This window comes from Nerophis ophidion, linkage group LG20 (assembly GCF_033978795.1).
Source record: "Nerophis ophidion isolate RoL-2023_Sa linkage group LG20, RoL_Noph_v1.0, whole genome shotgun sequence".
Taxonomy (NCBI): domain Eukaryota; kingdom Metazoa; phylum Chordata; class Actinopteri; order Syngnathiformes; family Syngnathidae; genus Nerophis; species Nerophis ophidion.
In genome coordinates, this window is record NC_084630.1 from 308,628 (window position 1) to 329,365 (window position 20,738).

A 20,738-nucleotide genomic window follows, 5' to 3' on the forward strand; every position below is an offset into this window, starting at 1 on the left:
CCGCGGGACCCTCGGCACCTGGAAGAGAACGCCAGAACCACCAGAGTTCTCATTACACTGATCAGTGCGGGGAGGGAGACCATTAATACGAGGCGAGCATTCTTTTTAGCGGGAGGGGACGTCATGAGGTGGACTGTCAGATTCAAAGGGAATGTCGGAGTTGGGGGGTAGGGGTCCGGGGGGGGGGGGGGGGGCGTCCATGGGAAGCCATGCGAGCAGCTCGGCGGATAAAGCTGTAGGATTGGCGACTACACTTTGAAGTCAGACATCAGGGGAAAGGATGGATGGGGGGGTTTGAGTAAGTTGGTGGCGTACATACAGGAGGGGAGGGGGGGTGCGGGTGGGGGGATCCCCCTGGGGAGCCCACCCGCCCCCAAAGACCTTAAGCATGTATGTTAAAGATATCATTCATGTCAACTCCCCCTTCGGATTACATTAACTATACACACTTTGTCAGTATCAAATATTCACCATCCGACCAGGTGTGTGTGTGTGTGTGTGTGTGTGTGTGTGTGTGTGTGTGTGTGTGTGTGTACAAGAGTGAAATATGCATGTAAGCATGTAATGCACACAATAATGGAGCCCTCTAATTGCTTAAGTGTCTGCCGAGGAGTAATTTGGCTCCTTATTGGTTGTCTTAATTGTGTGTGATAAGAAGAAGACATTAGTGGTGCACTGCAAAAACTGAAATCTAAGTAAGATTAAATGATCTCAAATAAGGGTGATATTTGCTTATTTTCTGTCTGATAAGAGAGTTCTTCTCACAGAGCAGATTTTATGTTAGTGTTTTACTTGTTTTAAAGTCCTACTGAAATGAGATGTTCTTATTTAAACGGGGATAGCAGCTCCATTCTATGTGTCATACTTCATCATTTCACAATATTGCCATATTTTTGCTGAAAGGAACTTTATCGATGATAAAGTTCGCAACTTTTGGTCGCTAATAAAAAAGCCTTGCCTGTACCGGAAGTAGAAGACGAAGTGCGCGTGATGTCACAGGTTGTAGGGCTCCTCACATCTGAACATTGTTTATAATCATAGCCACCAGCAGCAAGAGCTATTCGGACCGAGAAAGCGACAATTTCCTTATTAATTTGAGTGAGGATGAACGATTTGTGGATAAGGAAAGTTAGAGTGAGGCACTAAAAAAAAAGAGAAAAGGCGATGGCTCCGGGCGGCGGCAGTGTGAGCGTTTCAGATATAATTAGACACATTTACTAGGATAATTCTGGAAGATCCCTTTTTTGATTATTGTTTTAATAGTGTTTTAGACGGACGGCGTGGCGCAGTGGGAGAGTGGCCGTGCGTAACCCGAGGGTCCCTGGTTGATCCCCACCTAGTACCAACCTCGTCACGTCCGTTGTGTCTTGAGCAAGACACTTCGCCCTTTCTCCTGATGGGGTGCTGGTTAGCGCCTTGCATGGCAGCTCCCTCCATCAGTGTGTGAATGTGTGTGTGAATGTGGAAGTAGTGTCAAAGCGCTTTGAGTACTTTGAAGGTAGAAAAGCGCTATACAAGTACAACCCATTTATTTATTTTATTTATTTAGTGAGATTATAAAGTCATACCTGAAAGTCGGATGGCTGCGGTGAACGCCATTGTCTCTGAGAGGAGCCGAGATCAGGGCTGCCTTTTTGAGCTGCAGGATGAGGTCGCATAATCCACTGAAGTCTCCGGTAAGAGCCGACTTAATATCACAATTTTCCCATCCAAAAACTTGCTGGTTGACGTAGAGAAACACGTTTGCTTGACCGCTCTGTGTTAAAGCTTCACAACAAACAAAGAAACACCAGCTGTGTTTCGGTTGCTAAAGACAGCTGCAATCCACCACTTTCCACCAACAGCATTCTTCTTTGACGTCTCCATTATTAATTGAACAAATTGCAAAAGATTCAGCAACACAGCAGTCCACATTACCGTGTAATTATGCGATGAAAAGAGACGACTTTTAGCCGTGTGTGGTGCTGGGCTAATATCATGACTTTGACACAATTGTGTCTCATATTAAAACAGATGACAGCCAAATAGACTTTGCTGATTTATTTTCAATGAAACAAGAGAAAATACGTACTCATATAGTCGTACAGTTATTTGTCAAAACGTGGACTATGGTATGGTTTGTTTTCCCGGAATGCAAAGGAAGGTGACGGGACATGGCGTGAAGGTAAAGACATAATTTAGCTCTGTTGGTAGAGGAGCCGTGCCAGCAACTTGATAGTTCCAGGTTCGATTCCCGCTTCCGCCATCCTATTCACTGCCGTTGTGTCCTTGGGCAAGACACTTTACCCACCTGCTCCCAGTGCCACCCACACTGGTTTAAATGTAACTTAGATATTGGGTTCCACTATGTAAAGCGCTTTGAGTCACTCGAGAAAAGCGCTATATAAATATAATTCACTTCACTTCACTAATTTATCCATTAAAAAAAAAATGCAAAACTAAAGGCGCGCAGAAGGCGGAGAACAAACTTGGCTAAAAAACAAAAACTACTACACAAGCAAAACTATGGATATGAAACAAAAGACTCGCTAAACGTGACATGAATAAACAAAACTTATTTGGAACGAAATGAGCAGAGCGATACTTGACCAGAGTGAACAGAGCATGGAGCAACAACCATGACGCCAGCCCGACTGCCTGGCAACTACAAGCTTAAATGATAGTGACCTGATTAACACGCTTGCGTGAGTCCTAAACAACTCAGGTGCGTGAGTCCTAAACAACTCAGGTGCATGAGTCCTAAACTAATCAGGTGCGTGAGTCCAAATGAGTACAGGTGAACTCATCGGTCTTCATGGTGACAAAACAAAGGAGCGTAAACCAACAGAACAGAACGGAACAAAACGTGACCACAGAACATGACATTATTAGTGACAACATACTTATTTGAAGGTTTTTTTGGGTTCAGTGAGGTTAGCTAATTTGACTTATTATAGAAAGTCTTGACAAGCCAGATTTTCTTGATCCATTGGCAGATAATTTTGCTTAGTTCAAATAAAATACCCCTCATTTTTGTATTTTTGATTCTTGTTTCTGAACACTGACTTTTCGCAGTGTGAAACAATGCACAGACAGCACACCGTCTCCATGTCTCGGAACATTTGGGACGATGGACTCTCGTGCTTCCTGCTTGATGGCCTTTGATGCGCGGTCCAAACTACACTTGGACGGCTCGGGCGGCAGCGTGAACATGAATAAACACGACAGGCTGGGTCAGATAGGGCGATAAGAGATTTGCTGTTTTCACTCCGCGCATTCCTGCACGGTTCTGGCGGCCCGGGCGCCAAAGTCAGCCCGAGCAGGATTCCTCAGATCCGATCCAAGGCCGCCAAACGCCGCCTGATATGATATGTTGCTTTGGACATTGGAAACCGGAGGGATGAACGACATCAATCACTTTGAATTTTGCAATGCCATTTTTTGTCATGTGGTTATGAAAACATTTTAGAGCAGGCCTGGCCAGGTATTTTTCTGAATTCGAACACATTTAGAAAAAATAAATGTGTTTTAGGAACACTTTATACAAAACTTCACAATAATGTCTGAATAAATGCTAAAAATGTTTTGACAGACCGTCTTAAAAAAACAGAATTTAATTTTACATTTTCTACGAACGATAAAACACTGAATATTGACAACTTACCCCCCTTTCAATTGACATATTTTACAATCAAGCAAAACGCGACAAAAATGCGACAAACGGCGAAATATGAACGCAAAGGATAAAAATACAATATACAATCTGGTATTTAACTAAGCTTTAGAACATGGGTGTCAAACTCTGGCCCGCGGGCAAAATTTGGCCCGCCGTGTAATTTCATTTGGCCCTTGAGGCAACATCAAATTAACATTAGAGCTGGCCCGCCGGTATTAAACAGCGGCGGTGTAGCTGTGACACCGCATTCACCGCTAATACTCATACTTGCTAACACTCACCGCCGATTTTCCAAGGAGACTCCCAAATTTCAGTGCCCCTCATGAAAATAACAGGGGGCAACCATTCTCCCAAATTTCTCTGGATTCCCACCTGGACAACAATATTGGGGGCGTGCCTTAAAGGCACTGCTTCAAACATCCTCTAAAACCTTTCGTCACGTCCGCTATTCCTACGTAGAAACGGCGTGCCGGCCTAGTCACATGATATATGTGGCTTTTACACACACACACACACACACACACACACACACACACACACACACACACACACACACACATGCTAATGCAATGCAAGCTTGGGCAACAGCCATACAGGTCACACTGAGGGTGGCCGTATAAACAACTTTAAGACTGTTACAAATATGCACCACACTTGGAACCAACACTAAACGAAAATGACAAGCAAATTTTCGGAAGAACATCTGCACTGTAACACAACATAAACACAACAGAACAAATACATGGAACCCCTTGCAGCACTACCTCTTCCTGGACGCTACAATATACAAATGTATTATTAGCCTGTGGGAAAAGTTTATTTTGATATTTACCTGAGAAGGCTGCAAATAGAAAAGAGGCATTCCATTTCTATTTAAATTTGATTTGATATGCCATTGTGATTTTTATATTATTAGTATTATTTGAAACTGGATTTTGCATGTCACTAAAGTTATATAAGCCTTGCTTGTTCAATATTCAATGCAAAACTTGTTTGGGTCCCTATTAAAAGGTTCATTTGTTCAACGTTGACCCGCGGCTTTGTTCACTTTTAAATGTTGGCCCACTCTGTATTTGAGTTTGACAGCCCTGACTTAGAACTTTGTTGTGAAAATCTCCTTCCACATTTGTCCCTGACACTAACACTCTGTGGAAACGCTCCCCACCCACACTGCTTGGTGACCATAGTAACTAATTAATTACCATAGTAACTAATTAATTACCATGGTAACTAATTAATTACCATGGTAACTAGTATATTATGCAAAAAGCACAGATTTCAACCATTGAAATAATTTCTATAGTCATTAGAAAACATTATAATGACAGCTACACTTTCCATCTTAAAGATCTAAAAAAAATTATTTGGGAATGTCCGGCGGGCCAGATTGAAATATTTACGGGCCGCATGTGGCCCCTGGGCCTTAATTGTGCCCAGTTCAGATTTAGAGTCATACACTGACTCTGTTATTGTGACATGTGGGATTTAGTGCTGGAGAAGTAAACTAGAGTGTCCGCCCTGAGATCAGTAAGTCGTGAGTTCAAACCCCAGCTGAGTCATACTGAAGACTATAAAAATGGGACCCGTTTACGTCCCTGCTTGACACTCAGCATCAAGCCATGTCTTGAAGCACCTTTTCCTGAGGGGGTTTCAGTCTTATAATTTTATCTTTATTGTCAATTTTTAGGCCAAAATGTGTTGGTTTTCTCTTTTCTGTCTACAGACCGTGTCTGCTTGTAAGTACTCTGTGATTGTGCACTGCCGAACATGCTCCTCTGCTCGTAAAGCCAGCAATGATATGATGTGATGGCGTGCCGTCATGCTTGATCATTTTAATTGGGAACCGGTCCCTTTCAAACAGAGTATCATACCGTTTTTGATTCATTAGTATTGCAATACCATACTAGTACTATTAGAATAACTATGTGCGGTAGGACATGGGCATTAAAGGCCTACTGAAAGCCACTACTAGCGACCACGCAGTCTGATAGTTTATATATCAATGATGAAATATTAACATTGCAACACATGCCAATACGGCCGCTTTAGTTTACTAAATTACAATTTAAAATTTTCCGCAGAGTTGTTTGTTAAAAACGTCGCGGAATGATGACGCGTGTTTGTGACGTCTCGGGTTGTAGCGGACATATTAGCTCAGCACCACTTACGGATAAAAGTCGTCTCTTTTCATCGCATAATTACACAGTATTCTGGACATCTGTGTTGCTGAATCTTTTGCAATTTGTTAAATTAATAATGGAGACGTCAAAGAAGAATGCTGTTGGTGGAAAGCGGTGGATTGCAGCTGCCTTTAGCACCGAAACATAGCCGGTGTTTCTTTGTTTGTTGTGAAGCTTTAACACAGAGCGGTCAAGCGAACATGTTTCTCTACGTCAACCAGCAAGTTTTTGGATGGGAAAATTGTGATATTAAGTCGGCTCTTACTGGAGACTTGAGTGGATTATGCAACCTCAACCTGCAGCTCAAAAAGGCAGCTGTGATCTTGGCTCCTCGGCTTCTCTCAGAGACACCGGCGTTCACCGCAGCCATCCGACTTTCAGGTATGACTTTACAATCTCACTAAAACACTATTAAAATAATAAGCAGATAAGGGATTTTCCAGAATTATCCTAGTAAATGTGTCTTAATTACATCTGAAACGTTCCCACTGCCGTCGCCTGGAGCTGTCGCCTTTTTTTTTTTTGTGCTTCACTCTAACTTTCCTCATCCACAAATATTTCTTCCTCGCTCAAATTAATGGGGAAATTGTCGCTTTCTCGATTCGAATCGCTCTTGCTACTGGTGGCTATGATTGTAAACAATGTTCAGATGTGAGGAGCTCCACAACCCGTGACGTCACGCGCACATCGTCTGCTACTTCCGGTACAGGCAAGGCTTTTTTATTAGCGACCAAAAGTTGCGATGTTTATCGTGGATGTTCTCTACTAAATCCTTTCAGCAAAAATATGGCAATATGGCAAAATGATGAAGTATGACACATAGAATGGAGCTGCTATCCCCGTTTAAATAAGAAAATCTCATTTCAGTAGGTTTTTAAATTTGTTTTAAGTGGCATTAAAAAAAAACATTAATTTAGATTTGCAGATTCCTGCTTTTGAAATTTTTTTCTGCTTTTCTCAATATATTTTTCTTCATGTATTTTGGCGCGTGGGAGATCTTTGCTGGCGTAGTCATCTAAATCAGGCTTGTTTTGAGTCTTGGCCTACTGGTTTTGAACCTTCCTAAATCTATGCTCCAATTCCGCCAAATCCAATATGAGGGGAATGATTCCTCTGAATTCCTGCATACCATGTGACCTGCTCATAACCTCGCCGCCCCAGCTTGAATTCATTTGGGGCTCAGATTCGGGATCCGCGAGGCAAGGCAGCGAGGATTTGCCGTGCGGCGGCGCTTTTGTGTGAAAAGCCCAGTGGTGGCTTTGCGGGGCTGTGAGAAAAAGTGACCGGGAAAAAGAGACTCCCGGCCTCGTGCGGTCGTGCGGGCGTCTTTCTGGATGAAAGAAGTGGTCAATGACAATCTAATGGTAATGATGTGCTATTTATCTCTAATCTGCTACCATCTTGTCCGTCTGTAAGCGAGCGGCTGACAGTACCGAGCACTGAGGAGGATGTGTGGGAAGAAGCACCTTGATTCAGTGCGCCGGGCCTCTTTTTGATGTGCTGACGGACCCGCGGAGCGGCCAGCAGAGCTTACAACGCCTTCCAGCCAAAACTGGAGCCTGACCTTCCCGCTCAAATCATAACCATATGAACGTAAGAATTTCCACCTTAAGAAAAGGTTCCCTCGCTCGCTCTCATCCATCTCCCGGGGAGAGGCATTAAGCAGCGATAACAGAAACCAGGTTCCGAAGGGCTAGGAGAGGCCGTGGAGGACCAGAAGGTGTCCTGATCGCCGTGACCTAAAATGGAAATTTAGCCTGGCGAGGAGGCGGCAGATATGACAAGTTTGAGGATCGGAGATGATAGAGCCAATTCTGAGCTGAGTGCATGTGCTTTATGGCCAGCAAAAGTGGGCCGGCCCTTTAAGGGTGTGTTCACACGGAACTCTTGTCAACTCTCTGTTTTTCTTGGCCAGAATCAGGGTTGGACGGTATACCGATATTAGTATAGTACCGAAATACTAATGAAGCATATACAGTACTATACCGCCTCTGAAAAAGTACCGGTCCACCACTCAACCCCAGTGGTGTCATTGCTGGTTTACGAGCAGCGGAGCATGTTCGGCAGCGCACAATTACAGAGTACTTACAAGCAGACAAAAAAGGGTGAAAATTAACCACAAAGGTGAAGTTAGAACACTGAAATGCCCTCAGGAAGAAGTGCTTTAAGGCAGGGGTGTCCAAACTTTTTCCACAGAGGGCCGAACACGGAAAAATTTAAGCATGCGGGGGCCATTTTGATTTTTTTTCATTTTCAAACCGTAACAAAATATATGGATTATTTTTTTTTAAACCTTAGGGCTCCTGGGGAGCAGAGAGGGGTTCAGTCACTAAAATGTTAAAAATAAGTCAAATTATTATTCCATACATCCATTTTCTACCGCTTATTCCCTTTTGGGGTCAGGGGGGGGGCGCTGGCGCCTATCTCAGCTACAATCGGGCGGAAGGCGGGGTACACCCTGGACAAGTCGCCACCTCATCACAGGGCCAACACAGATAGACAGACAACATTCACACACTAGGGACCATTTAGTGTTGCTTATCAACCTGTCCCCAGGTGCATGTCTTTGGAGGTGGGAGGGGCCTATCCCCAGGTGCATGTCTTTGGAGGTGGGAGGGGCCTATCCCCAGGTGCATGCCTTTGGAGGTGGGAGGGGCCTATCCCCAGGTGCATGTCTTTGGAGGTGGGAGGGGCCTATCCCCAGGTGCATGTCTTTGGAGGTGGGAGGGGCCTATCCCCAGGTGCATGCCTTTGGAGGTGGGAGGGGCCTATCCCCAGGTGCATGTCTTTGGAGGTGGGAGGGGCCTATCCCCAGGTGCATGTCTTTGGAGGTGGGAGGAAACCCACACAGTCACGGGGAGGAAATGCAAACTCCACATAGAAAGATCCCGAGCCCGGGATTGAACCCTGACTACTCAGGACCTTGGTATTGTGAGGCAGACGCACTAACCCCTCTGCCAACGTGACGCCCATCAATCAATCAATCAATCAATCAATCGAAGTTTACTTATATGGCCCTTAACCACAAATGTCTCAAAAAGGCTGCACAAGCCACAACGACATCCTGGGCTCAGATCCCACATCAGGCCAAGGAAAAACTCAACCCATTGGGAACAACGAGGAACCTTGAAAGGGTCTGCACTTGTGGGGACCCCCGGGTGACCGGTGCAATGGATACCGAGTGGCTATGGTTAATAACGTGAGAGTCCAGTCCCTCGTGGGGCCCTTCAATCGTCCCCTAGAGGGGGGGTTGCCCACATATGTGGTCCTCTCCAAGGTTCTCATAGTCCTCATTGTCACCGACGTCCCACTGGGTGTGAGTTTTCCTTGCCCTTATGTGGGCCTACCGAGGATGTCGTAGTGGTTTGTGCAGCCCTTTGAGACACTAGTGATTTAGGGCTATATAAATGAACATTGATTGATTGATTGAACATTGATTGATTGATAACAGCGCTAGTCAAAATTCGACTGTGGAGTGGGGCGTGGCCTGCTGCGGAATGGGGTGTGTCAAGGCCGGCCTCGAAGATAGCGACAGGTGTGTAGATGGCCCAGGTGGGCCCTGTTAGCTAATCACCTGTCGCCTTTATCAGGAGCAGCCGTGATGAAACGAAGGGGGGTGGTTGGAGGTGCTGCTGAAAGACAATGTGCTGGAAAGCTAAAGACTTTGCACCATTGGATGAAAATAAAATGTGTTATATCCTGAATTCCTGGCAGTCTGTGGCGGTCTGAAGAGCCCACTAGAGGGCAACCTCTACAACCACATTTTCATGTCAAACCATGTTTTTTTATAACTTTTAAAAACAATTGTTTTCGTGTGTTGCATTTTTCCAACATTCCAGTTTTGAGCGGAGTATAGCGCCTCCTATCTGCGTTGTTCCCTAAGCCAGTGGTTCTCAAACTGTACCGCTCGTGGTGCGCAGGCTCCATCTAAATCTGGATTCATTATTAAAGTACAGTGTTTTATGTTCCTATATTCCAACACAGTGTTACTGTTCCAACTGCGCGTAACCTTACAGTAGCCAAAAATATTGAACATGCTTGTTAAATAAAACCTCTGCCTTGTTTTTAATGAACACTTGGGCCTACTCTGCTACTGTATTTCAATGCGGTTTATCACGGCGGTGCTTGGGGAGGCTGTTTTTTTTGTTGTTCTAAAGTGGTGCTTGGTGAAAAAGAACCGCTGGTCCAACCTTTATCATGTTGTAGTGCGTGTAATGTCATGTTTTCTGTCTTGAAGTCGGGACTCAGCTGCCCTTCACTTTTGGCGCCTCTTCCATGGTGGTTTGCACACGGCCTCAGATAGTCCCCAGCCCGCCATGCATCTCCACGCAGTCTGTCGCCGCTCTCTCACAGATGGGATTGTGATCAGCATTCTCCCACACTGTCGATTATGTCGTCCTCTTCTTCATCCCTCAACTTGAGAGGGAGACGAGTGGAGCCAACATGTGGACCCGAGCCCAGCCTGTGTGTGTTTTTTTTTTTTCTTCCTCTTCTTCTTCTTCTCCCTTTCCTGAGCGACATTCCCAGTAATGTTCTGTCCTTGTAGAACATTGGGCTGCCTCCGCTTTTTATGAGATGCGGTTTTCCTGACTCCACACAGCTTCCAGGAGACCCAGATGGAACCGCTAACAACTCCCAGCACCACACACACACACACACACACACACACACACACACACACACACACACACAAACAGTTCTAACCCTAATTGCACACACACCCGGAGGAATGCTTATTCAAACTATCCGCAGAATCACTCTCGTCTACCCCCGAACGCCATCCAACGTGGGCTATGCTTCATTACCGCATGCCTCCACACGAGGGTGTATTAAGTGCACACACACACACACACACGCACACACACACACACACACACACACACACACACACACACACACAAAACCTACTTCACACTCAGTGTAGCCATCATAAAATTAATAAAATAAAATCTCTATTTGCAAGTTATTGATAAAAAACAAAAAGTTATAATAGAACTAAAATATACAATACTGAATTTTATGGACTATAAGTCGCACCGGCATATAAGCCGCACACACTCAATTTTAGACAAAAAATGGTTCCGTACATACATTAGCCACACCTGACTATAAGCCACACCAGTATATAAATTGCACCCACAAAATTTTGGAAGATTTTTTTTTTCCATCCACATGTTAGCCACACCGGACTATAAGCCGCACCAGTATATAAGTCGCACCCACTAAATTTAAGAAGAACAATTTTTTTTTTCATATGTTAGCCACAGCGTGCTATAAGCCGCACCAGTATATAAGTTGCACCCACTAAATTTTAGAAGAATTTTTTTATTTATTTCATATGTTAGTCACACCGGGCTACAAGCCGCACCAGTATATAAGTCGCACCCACTAAATTTAAGAAGAATTTTTTTTTTTTCCATATGTTAGCCACATCAAGCTATAAGCGGCACCAGTTTATAAGTTGCACCCACTAAATTTTAGAAGAAAAAAAATATTTATTTCATATGTTAGTCACACCGGGCTACAAGCCGCACCAGTGTATATAAATCGCACCCACTAAATTTAAGAAGAAAAAAATGTTTTTTTTCATGTTAGTCACACCGGACTATAAGCCGCACCAGTTTCTAAGTCACACCCACTAAATTTTAGTAGAAAACGCTTTTTTTTTTATGTTAGCCACACCGGACTATAAGCCGCACCAGTATATAAGTCGCACACACTAAATTTAAGAAGAAAAACATTTTTTTTTCATATGTTAGCCACAGCGGGCTATAAGCCGCACTAGTATATAAGTTGCACCCACTAAATTTTAGAATAATTTTTTTATTTATTTCATACGTTAGTCACACCGGGCTACAAGCCGCACCAGCATATAAGTTGCACCCACTAAATTTGAGAAGAAAAAAAAATTTTTTTTCAGATATTAGCCACACCGGGATATAAGCTGCACAAGTTTATAAGTTGCACCCACCAAATTTTAGAATATTTTTTTTCTTGGTGTTAGTGACACCGGACTATAAGACGCACCAGTATATAAGTCGCACCCACTAAATTTTAGAAGAGAAATACTTTTTTTTCATATGTTAGCCACATCAAGCTATAAGCTGCACCAGTTTATAAATTGCACCCCCAAAATTTTAGCAGAAAAACTTTTCCCCCCCTTCATATTGAAGCCACACCGGATTATAAACCGCACCAGTATATAAATCACAGCCACAAAATTTGAGAAGAACCACATTTTTTCTCACATATTAACCACATCGGGCTATAAACCGCACCAGCATATAAATCGCAACCACCAAATTTTTGAAAAACACATTTTTTTCTTCACATGTTAACCACACCGGACTATAAGCCGCACCAGTATATAAGTCGCACCCACTACATTTTTCTCACATATTTGTTTTTTTTTTTACAGTGCAATCCTGCGTAAAAATGCTACCACTTATTACTTCAGTATACTTCTGGCAACGGAGCCCCCAGGTTTTTTGTTTGTTTTTTTAATGTAAAATACACTGACTTTCTTCACAGTGTACTTTTGCAAGCTTCCAGACTTTCTCTACAAGACATAATACTCAAGTGCCATATTATGAGGTGGCTTTCCTTTTTATTTTCAATCTGTACAATGGAACTCCTTTTAAATGTCTTAAAGCCACTTAAAAAGGTCACCCAGAGTGTTTTTTTTTTTTCCATTGGATGTAAGAATTGCCCCCAGATCCCTGACCAATGGCAACATGTTTGTTGTCACAGAGACTACAAGTAAGTCTGCAAGTGTGGGACTATTAAAGTGCAAGTGGTAGTCAGTTATTGTGCTGTAAAAGAATGTTTGTTGCCGACTGCTGAAGTGCAAACATGCGTGCAGAGTCTGTGTGAGTCTGACTGTAAGCAGCAGGGACACAGAAGCCAATCATTTATTTTAATGGTTATTGACGCCCGGTGTAATTCGTCTACTTCTCAAATCAAAGTTGATAAGCCGGCGAGTCGTTAATGATATTGATTCATTTCTTCACTTTGAGGCAGCCTATTACAAAAGTGTACGCATATTTAGACACACTCTGTTGACTTTTTGTCACGCTGCAGCGAGGCGCTTTGGGCTCCTCTTTTGTTATTTTATTATTCCTTGACTAGATGAGAAGTTAAACGGCCTGGGTGGCATGTTGGTACTATTAGTTAGCGGCAGAGAATAAGAGTTAATTGCAGCACTGGTGGTACTAATTGTTATATTTGGTTGTCACTGTGGCACTTCCTGTCTTGTGTGTGCACTCCTTCACTGGGAGACACTTTAGGAGAACCCTTTAATCAATGGTTTAGGACGACTTTCTCATGCTGGGACAAACTATTGATGATAATACACCGGCCCCAATATAGCAGAACTCACAGCTGGGAGGGGTCAGATTCTTCATCAGACCACCTGACACAGGGGTCATCACTTTCTTTGACCATTTTTTTTCAAACAGTTTTTGTCCGTTTTAAAACATGGAATTGTATTTTTTTGATTAAAAATGTGTGTATATGTTTGTTTGTGTGTGTGTATATATATATACTGTATGTATATGTATGAATGTGTGTATGTATATATATGTGTATGTATATATATATATATGTGTGTATGTATATATATGTATGTGTATGTATGTATATGTATGTGTATGTATATATGTATATATACATATATATATACATATGTATGTATGTATGTATATGTGTATACATGTGTATATATGTGTGTATTTATATATATATGTATATGTGTATATATGTATGTATGTATATATATATATATATATATACATATATATATATGTGTATGTATGTGTGTATATGTGTGTATTTATATATATGTATATATATGTATGTATATATATATATATATATATATATATATATATATATATATATATATATCTGAAACAGAAAATAAAAAAATTGGAAAAATCCAGTTCAATACACTTCTAAAAAGAGGTTTTTGTCTATTACATGCCAACTTATTTTTGAAATGTTCAAAATATAGAAATAAATTGAAAATACATTTTTTTACAAGGGTGTACAGCTTCTAAATTTTGTATTTAATAGAAAAATGTTTTAAAGAATGAAATTTGGGGAAAAAACACAGATACAGTATAATGCAATTTTTTATGCCATGCAAAAATATTTGTAAAATACCAAATAATCAAAATCTGATATACTTTTAAATGTACTTAATTTAAAAAATATCAATACATGAAAAAATCAATAGATACAGTTCAATACAAAAAAATGCTTTTTTGTATAACCTGCAAAAGTATTTTTCAATCAACAAAAAATGTCAATTATTTTTAAGACAATGTATGTCGGCTCTATTTTCTTTTATTTCCACTGATAATGAAAATATGAATCGGGAATTATCGAGATATGGTGCGATACAAAATGTAAAAAGCTTGTTTTATATTTCATACAAACATATTCGTTCAAAATATTAATGGATTTTTTAAGATGCCTTTTTAAATTATAAGTACTATAATATTAAAATTGTAGTTCTTATTTTATATTAACAGGAGAAAAAATTGTTTTTTTCTTATATGACACATAAGGCATTTAATTTAGTCAACACAACCACAATTTTAGTCAGTTGTTGGTCCGTGTGTGTGTGTGTGTGTGTGTGTGTGTGTGTGTGTGTGTGTGTGTGTGTGTGTGTGTGTGTGTGTGTGTGTGTGTGTGTGTGTGTGTGTGTGTGTGTGTGTTAATTTTTGGCGTATATTTTCATTTTCATACACCCACTAGTCACTTCATTCTGTGCACCTGCACACTCTCCAGTAAAAATGGTCAAAATAGGTGAAATGCCTCTCGGCATCCAGAATAATAAACATTTTAAAGGAATACCCCTTTAAATTTAGGCAAAATATTTTTTTTGTGTATGTTAGATGTGATTGTGTTTTGTCGGTGTACCTAATATTGCGTCTGAGCGGTGTGTGTTCTTAAGTAGTCTGCAAGTGTTTTTATTCACAGAAGCCGTTTCCGTGCACACACAGCGCTGCCCCCAAAGCGGCCATGCTGTTCCACTTATGCTCTTAGAATCCTGCGCCATACTTGCATACAGATAAGCACATGTGAACACAACACACACACACACACACACACACACACACACAGAAAAACCACATGTTCACTCTCTCCTCACTAATTCATTCAGGAACACTTTGGGTTTCAGCAGCAGAACTTTTAGCGCAATTATAGAGGAAGAAGGTTTGATGGCGTGACATTTCCCCCCCTATTTTTCTTTCTTTTTTTTTTTCCATGCTTTCTGGGGCGCTTGGGCTGGCGTGTTTGTCCAGTGATGGGACCAAAGTGGCCCCCTGATTGTCTAAGCTAAGTGCGGGCCTGACAAAACAGCGTTTTGCCGCGACCACTTTCCAAAAATGGTGGCAAATTGCCCTCCACCGACCTGCAGTATGTAGCCCCTGACGTAGTCTCGCAGGGTCCAGCCCAGGCCGTGCAGGATGTGCAGAACCTCCTCCTGCTTCAGCACGGAGAAGAGGCGGTCCAGCAGGATCTTGAGCCGCACCGGCACCGCCTGGGTTCCGTACAGCATCAGGCTGCTGATGTCGAACACCACGTTGGACTGCACGATCTCCACCTGGGTCGGGTGGTACAGGTGCTGGGTGCTGAGCTTGTCCAGAGCTGCGCACAAAGAAACGCATTCAATTCAATTATACCACCATATCAATAAATACATCATATATATAATATGTATGTGTGATATATATATATAATATGTATGTGTGGGGGGAAATCACAAGACTACTTCATCTCTACAGAAGTTTCATGAGGGGTTCCCTCAATCGTCAGGAGAAAAAAAAATGGATGGATGGATGACAGTCAAATTCTGTATTATGTTATTGAATATTCAACAAAGACAAAAATGTTGAATAATCAATACCATGTCAAATTCTTGCATCCAGCACACCTTACAACAGTGGTAATAAAAGATGCATCTTGTGCTTAAAAGTGAAACTGTTTATTATATACCACCCAGACCTGTCATCCCTCAACAAGCGCAGTGAAATTGTATCAGCATGCCGTCACAGACGGAAACACCTCCTAGGTAACACATGAGCCAATCACCACGCCCCTACGCCTGCCTGTACCCACCCACTCTGTGCCCTATATATAAACCATGGTATGTGAGGGCTTCCATTAAAACCTCCTGATGATTGAGGGAACCCCTCATGAAACACTTCTGTAGAGATGTAGTCTTGTGATTTTTTTCCACACACATACATATTGCGCTCTACTATGGTAATCGAGCACTATTCTCTGGATAATCCAATTAAAGCACACATATATGTATGTATGTATGTGTGGGAAAAATCACAAGACTACTTCATCTCTACAGAACTGTTTCATGAGGGGTTCCCTCAATCATCAGGAGATTTTAATGGAAGCATTCACATACAATGGTTTATCATTGTATGGTTTATCACACTGGTGATTGGCTCATGTGTTACCTAGGAGGTGTCTCCGTCTGTGACGGCATGCTGATACAATTTCACTGCGCTTGTTGAGGGATGACAGGTCTGGGTGGTATATAATAAACAGTTAGTCTTTTAAGCATAGGTTGCATCTTTTATTACCACTGTTGTAAGGTGTGCTGGATGCAAGAATGTGCCATGTTATTGAATATTCAACATTATTGCCTTTTTTGAATATTCAATAACATAATACAGAATTTGACTCTCATCCATCCATCCATTTCCTACCGCTTGTCCCTCTCGGGGTTGCGGAGGTGCTGGAGCCCATCGCAGCTGCACTCAGGCGTAAGGCGGGGTACACCCTGGACTTGTGTTGTAAAGTTACCAATATTTTGGTACCGGTACTAAAATTATTTTGGTACATTTCTAAATAAAGGGGACCCTAAAAAATTGCATAATTGGCGTTATTTTAACAAAAAAAACTAAGGGTTCATTAAACATGTTTCTTATTGCAGTTAAGTCCTTAAATAAAATAGTGAACATTCGAGACAACTTGTCTTTTAGTAATAAGTAAACAAACAAAGGCTCCTAATTAGTCTGCTGACGTATGCAGTAATATAGAATGGACCTGCTATTCCCGTTTAAATAAAAAAATCAAATTTCAGTAGGCCTTTTTGTGATAATGTTCATCAGTCAACTCTTTGATGTTAATTTGCAATCTATCAAGATAAACAAATAATAGCAAAATCAAATTTGAGTTTATACACCGGGTGAGAATTTTCCTTGCCCTTTTGTGGGTTCTTCCGAAGATGTCGTAGTCGTAGTGGTTTGTACAGTCCTTTGAGACATTTGTAATTTAGGGCTATATAAATAAACATTGATTGATTGATTGATTGATAATATATTGTATTTTATCATTCTATTTTGTCAACATAAAGGACAAACTGTAAAAAATGTATTATTTATGTACTTGTTCATTTACTGTTAATATCTGCTTACTTTCTCTTTCAACATGTTCTATCTACACTTCTGTTAAAATGTAATAATCACTTATTCTTCTGTTGTTTGATACTTTAGTTTTGGATGATACCACACATTTGGGTATCATTTCGATACCAAGTTATTACATGATCATACATTGGTCATTTTCAAAGTCCTCATGTGTCCAGGGACATATTTCCTGAGTTTCTAGACATAATATACATTAAAAAAACCAAAAAACCACAGATGTTGTGATAAGAAAACATATCGACATAATCGTAGTAGTGTCGAGTAGATACCTGCCTGTACTTGGTATCATTACAGTGGATGTCAGTTGTAGATCCACCAATGGCGTTTGTTTATATTTTGAGGGTGACTAACTGTGTGTAGTGAAGCATGTTTAGCTATTCCTCGTCCTGCAGGGATGATACTTGTAAGTAACGTACTTTATTTGTCGCCTTGGAGACAACGATTAGTGATTTAGAAGTAGCTTAAACACTACGTTAACCGCTAGCTAGCTAGCCATGACTTAAAGCACCTCTTCCTAAAGGCGTTTTAGTGTTATACCTTCACCTTTATCGTCAGTTTTTAAGTCAACATTTGTTTGTTCTCCCTTTTCTGTCTACACACTGTCTGTTTGTAAGTACTCTGTGATTGTGCGCTGCCGAACATGCTCCTCTGCTCGTAAACCAGCAACGTCATGACGTGACTTTGACGCTTGCTTCAGAGGCGGTATAGTACCGAAAATGATTCATTAGTATCGTGGTACTATACTAATACTAGTATACCATACAACCTTACCCTGGACAAGTCGCCACCTCATCACAGGGCCAACACAGATAGACAGACAACATTCACACACTAGGGACCATTTAGTGTTGCCAATCAACCTATCCCCAGGTGCATGTCTTTGGAGGTGGGAGGGGCCTATCCCCAGGTGCATGTCTTTGGAGGTGGGAGGGGCCTATCCCCAGGTGCATGTCTTTGGAGGTGGGAGGAAGCTGAAGTGGACCCTTTACCAAATGTTTGGCCCCTCCGCGATTGACTTTCACTACTTGTCTTTTTTGTGTGTCCGTATCATCAGACTTGTAATGAACGCAAGTCCTTGAAATCGAAATCTTACAAAACCCAAAAGCGGTGAAGTTGGCACGTTGTGTAAATGGTCTGGACTACAGTACCCGCACTTTTACTATGAAGCCACGCTGTTGTGACACGTGCAGAATGTGGCTTGGCATTGGCTTGCTGAAATAAGCAGGGGCGTCCATGAAAAAGATGGCAGCATATGTTGTTCCAAAAGCTGTATGTACCTTTCAGCATGAATGGTGTAAGTTAGCCAACATTACACACACTTCGAACAGTTGTGTTGAAATATTGAAGTGATTCTCTTGCATCCCACTATATGGAGCCCTCAGTTTGAGAATCGCTGGGAAAATGAATGAGTGATTGATTTGAAGGCTTTTATAAGTGCTTTTATTGTTAAGCGGAAACAAATTGTTTCTCTGGCTTAGTGAAGTATATATAAAACGTTTTAGGGAAACGTGCCTTTTTTTTTAAAATAATAAACATCAACATTTTTCACTTTATTTTATCAGCAACCAGAAAATTCAAACACAAATGCTTCTTGGATAACAAAAAAAAAACACTTTAAATTTGGGAATTAGATCCAGCCGTGGAAAGGATGGGAACTTTAAACATTTGAATCAAGCAGTAACTTGGGATTGATATCGGCCTTAAGAGGTTGATTAATGCCGGGGGTCAACAACCTGTGGGTCTTTAGCGCCGCCCTAGTGGCTCCCTGGAGCATTTTTTAAAAAAGGATTGAAAATGGAAAAAGACGGGGGAAAACATTTTTTTGTTTTAGTATTTTTTTCAAAATATGACACAGACCTTCCCAATTGTTATAAAAAGCCCAGTGTTTAATATGTTTGTGTGTATGCTTTACTGCTGAGAGTTTTTGCTGAACATCGTTTTGTCCTACTAATTTTGGTGGTTCTTGAACTCACCATAGTGTGGACAGTTTGTTTACATGTAACAGCTTCCACGCCTTTGTCACATTTTGTCCACCAAAGGTTTTATGCTGTGCGTGAATGCACAAAGGTGCACTTTGTTGACGTTTTTGACTTTTTGGAGTGCTAACCAGACATGTTTGGTCAGTGCAAGCTAATCAATGCTAACATGCTATTTAGGCTAGCGGTATGTACATATTGCATCATTGTGCCTCATTTGTAGCTATATTTCAGCTCATTTAATATCTTTTACTTTTATCCTCTTTGTACATGATTTAGTTTTGCATCTGTCATGACATATTTGTATGTAATATTGGCTGCATTTCAGTTGGTGTGCCATCTTGTTCCAGACCACAGCAAACATGACCTGGATTGTCAAAGATTGTATTAAATCTATTGAAAGAAGACAGCCTTAACTTGAACACACACATTTATACCTTTGGTCAGTCTTATCCAGGAGTTATCTCACTTTCTGAGTAGCCTCTTAATTACTAATGGTTTCTGAAGTTGTAAAAGTGTGTAGAATAAATATTATGGTAAATTTCAACATTTCTGTTAACGAAGATTTGCTTCGGCCTGCGACAGTCATTTTGATAGTAGGCTATTATAGCTAATATAGGCAATGATGTCATGTGTTGACTTCATTATAACACTTATAGACGGCTTTGAATTGTTTTGCTACTCCAGACGGATTAGTTTTTTCGCATTTTTGGTCCAATGTGGCTCTTTCAACATTTTGGGTAGCCGGCCCCGGTCTTAGGGCGTTCAATCAATCACAACAGTTTGTCTTACACTAGTGGTTCTCAAATGGGGTACTTGAAGGTATGCCAAGGGGTACGTGAGATTTTTTTTTTAAATGTTCTAAAAATAGCAACAATTCAAAAATCCTTTATAAATAAATTTATTGAATAATACTTCAACAAAATATAAATGCAAGTTCATAAACTGTGAAAAAAATACAACAATGCAATATTCAGTGTTGACAGCTAGATTTTTTGTGGTCATGTTCCATAAATATTGATGTTAAAGATTTCTTTTTTGGTGAAGAAATGTTTAGAATCAAGTTCATGAATCCAGATGCCAAAGAGGGCACTTTAAGTTGATGATTACTTCTATGTGGAGAAATCTGCATTTACCATTCAATCACTTCTTTATTTTTACACAAGTTTTTAGTTATTTTTATATCTTTTTTTCCAAATAGTTCAAGAAAGACCACTACAAATGAGCAATATTTTGCACAGTTATACAATTTAATAAATCAGAAACTGATGACATAGTGCTGTATTTTACTTCTTTATCTCTTTTTTTCAACCAAAAATGCTTTGCTGTGATTAGGGGGTACTTGAATTAAAAAAAAAATGTTCACAGGGTTTCGTCAATGAAAAAAGGTTAAGAACCGCTGTCACCTGTTGTTGTTTTTGCTTTGCTTTACTTTTTACTTTGCAAAGTAGAAATAGGAACATATTTA

General features: G+C 40.9%; 1 protein-coding gene across 2 annotated transcripts in view; it reads right to left on the reverse strand.

Annotated features, from left to right (window-relative positions):
* The window catches only part of LOC133538622 (zinc finger protein basonuclin-2-like), a 236,708-nt gene that overhangs the window by 99,573 nt on the left and 116,397 nt on the right, over nucleotides 1–20,738 (reverse strand). For both annotated transcript variants that reach the window (XM_061880270.1, XM_061880271.1), the window contains exon 4: nucleotides 15,257–15,492. In XM_061880270.1, coding sequence (XP_061736254.1) covers nucleotides 15,257–15,492 — 236 coding nt within the window. The remainder of the gene's footprint in view (nucleotides 1–15,256; nucleotides 15,493–20,738) is intronic.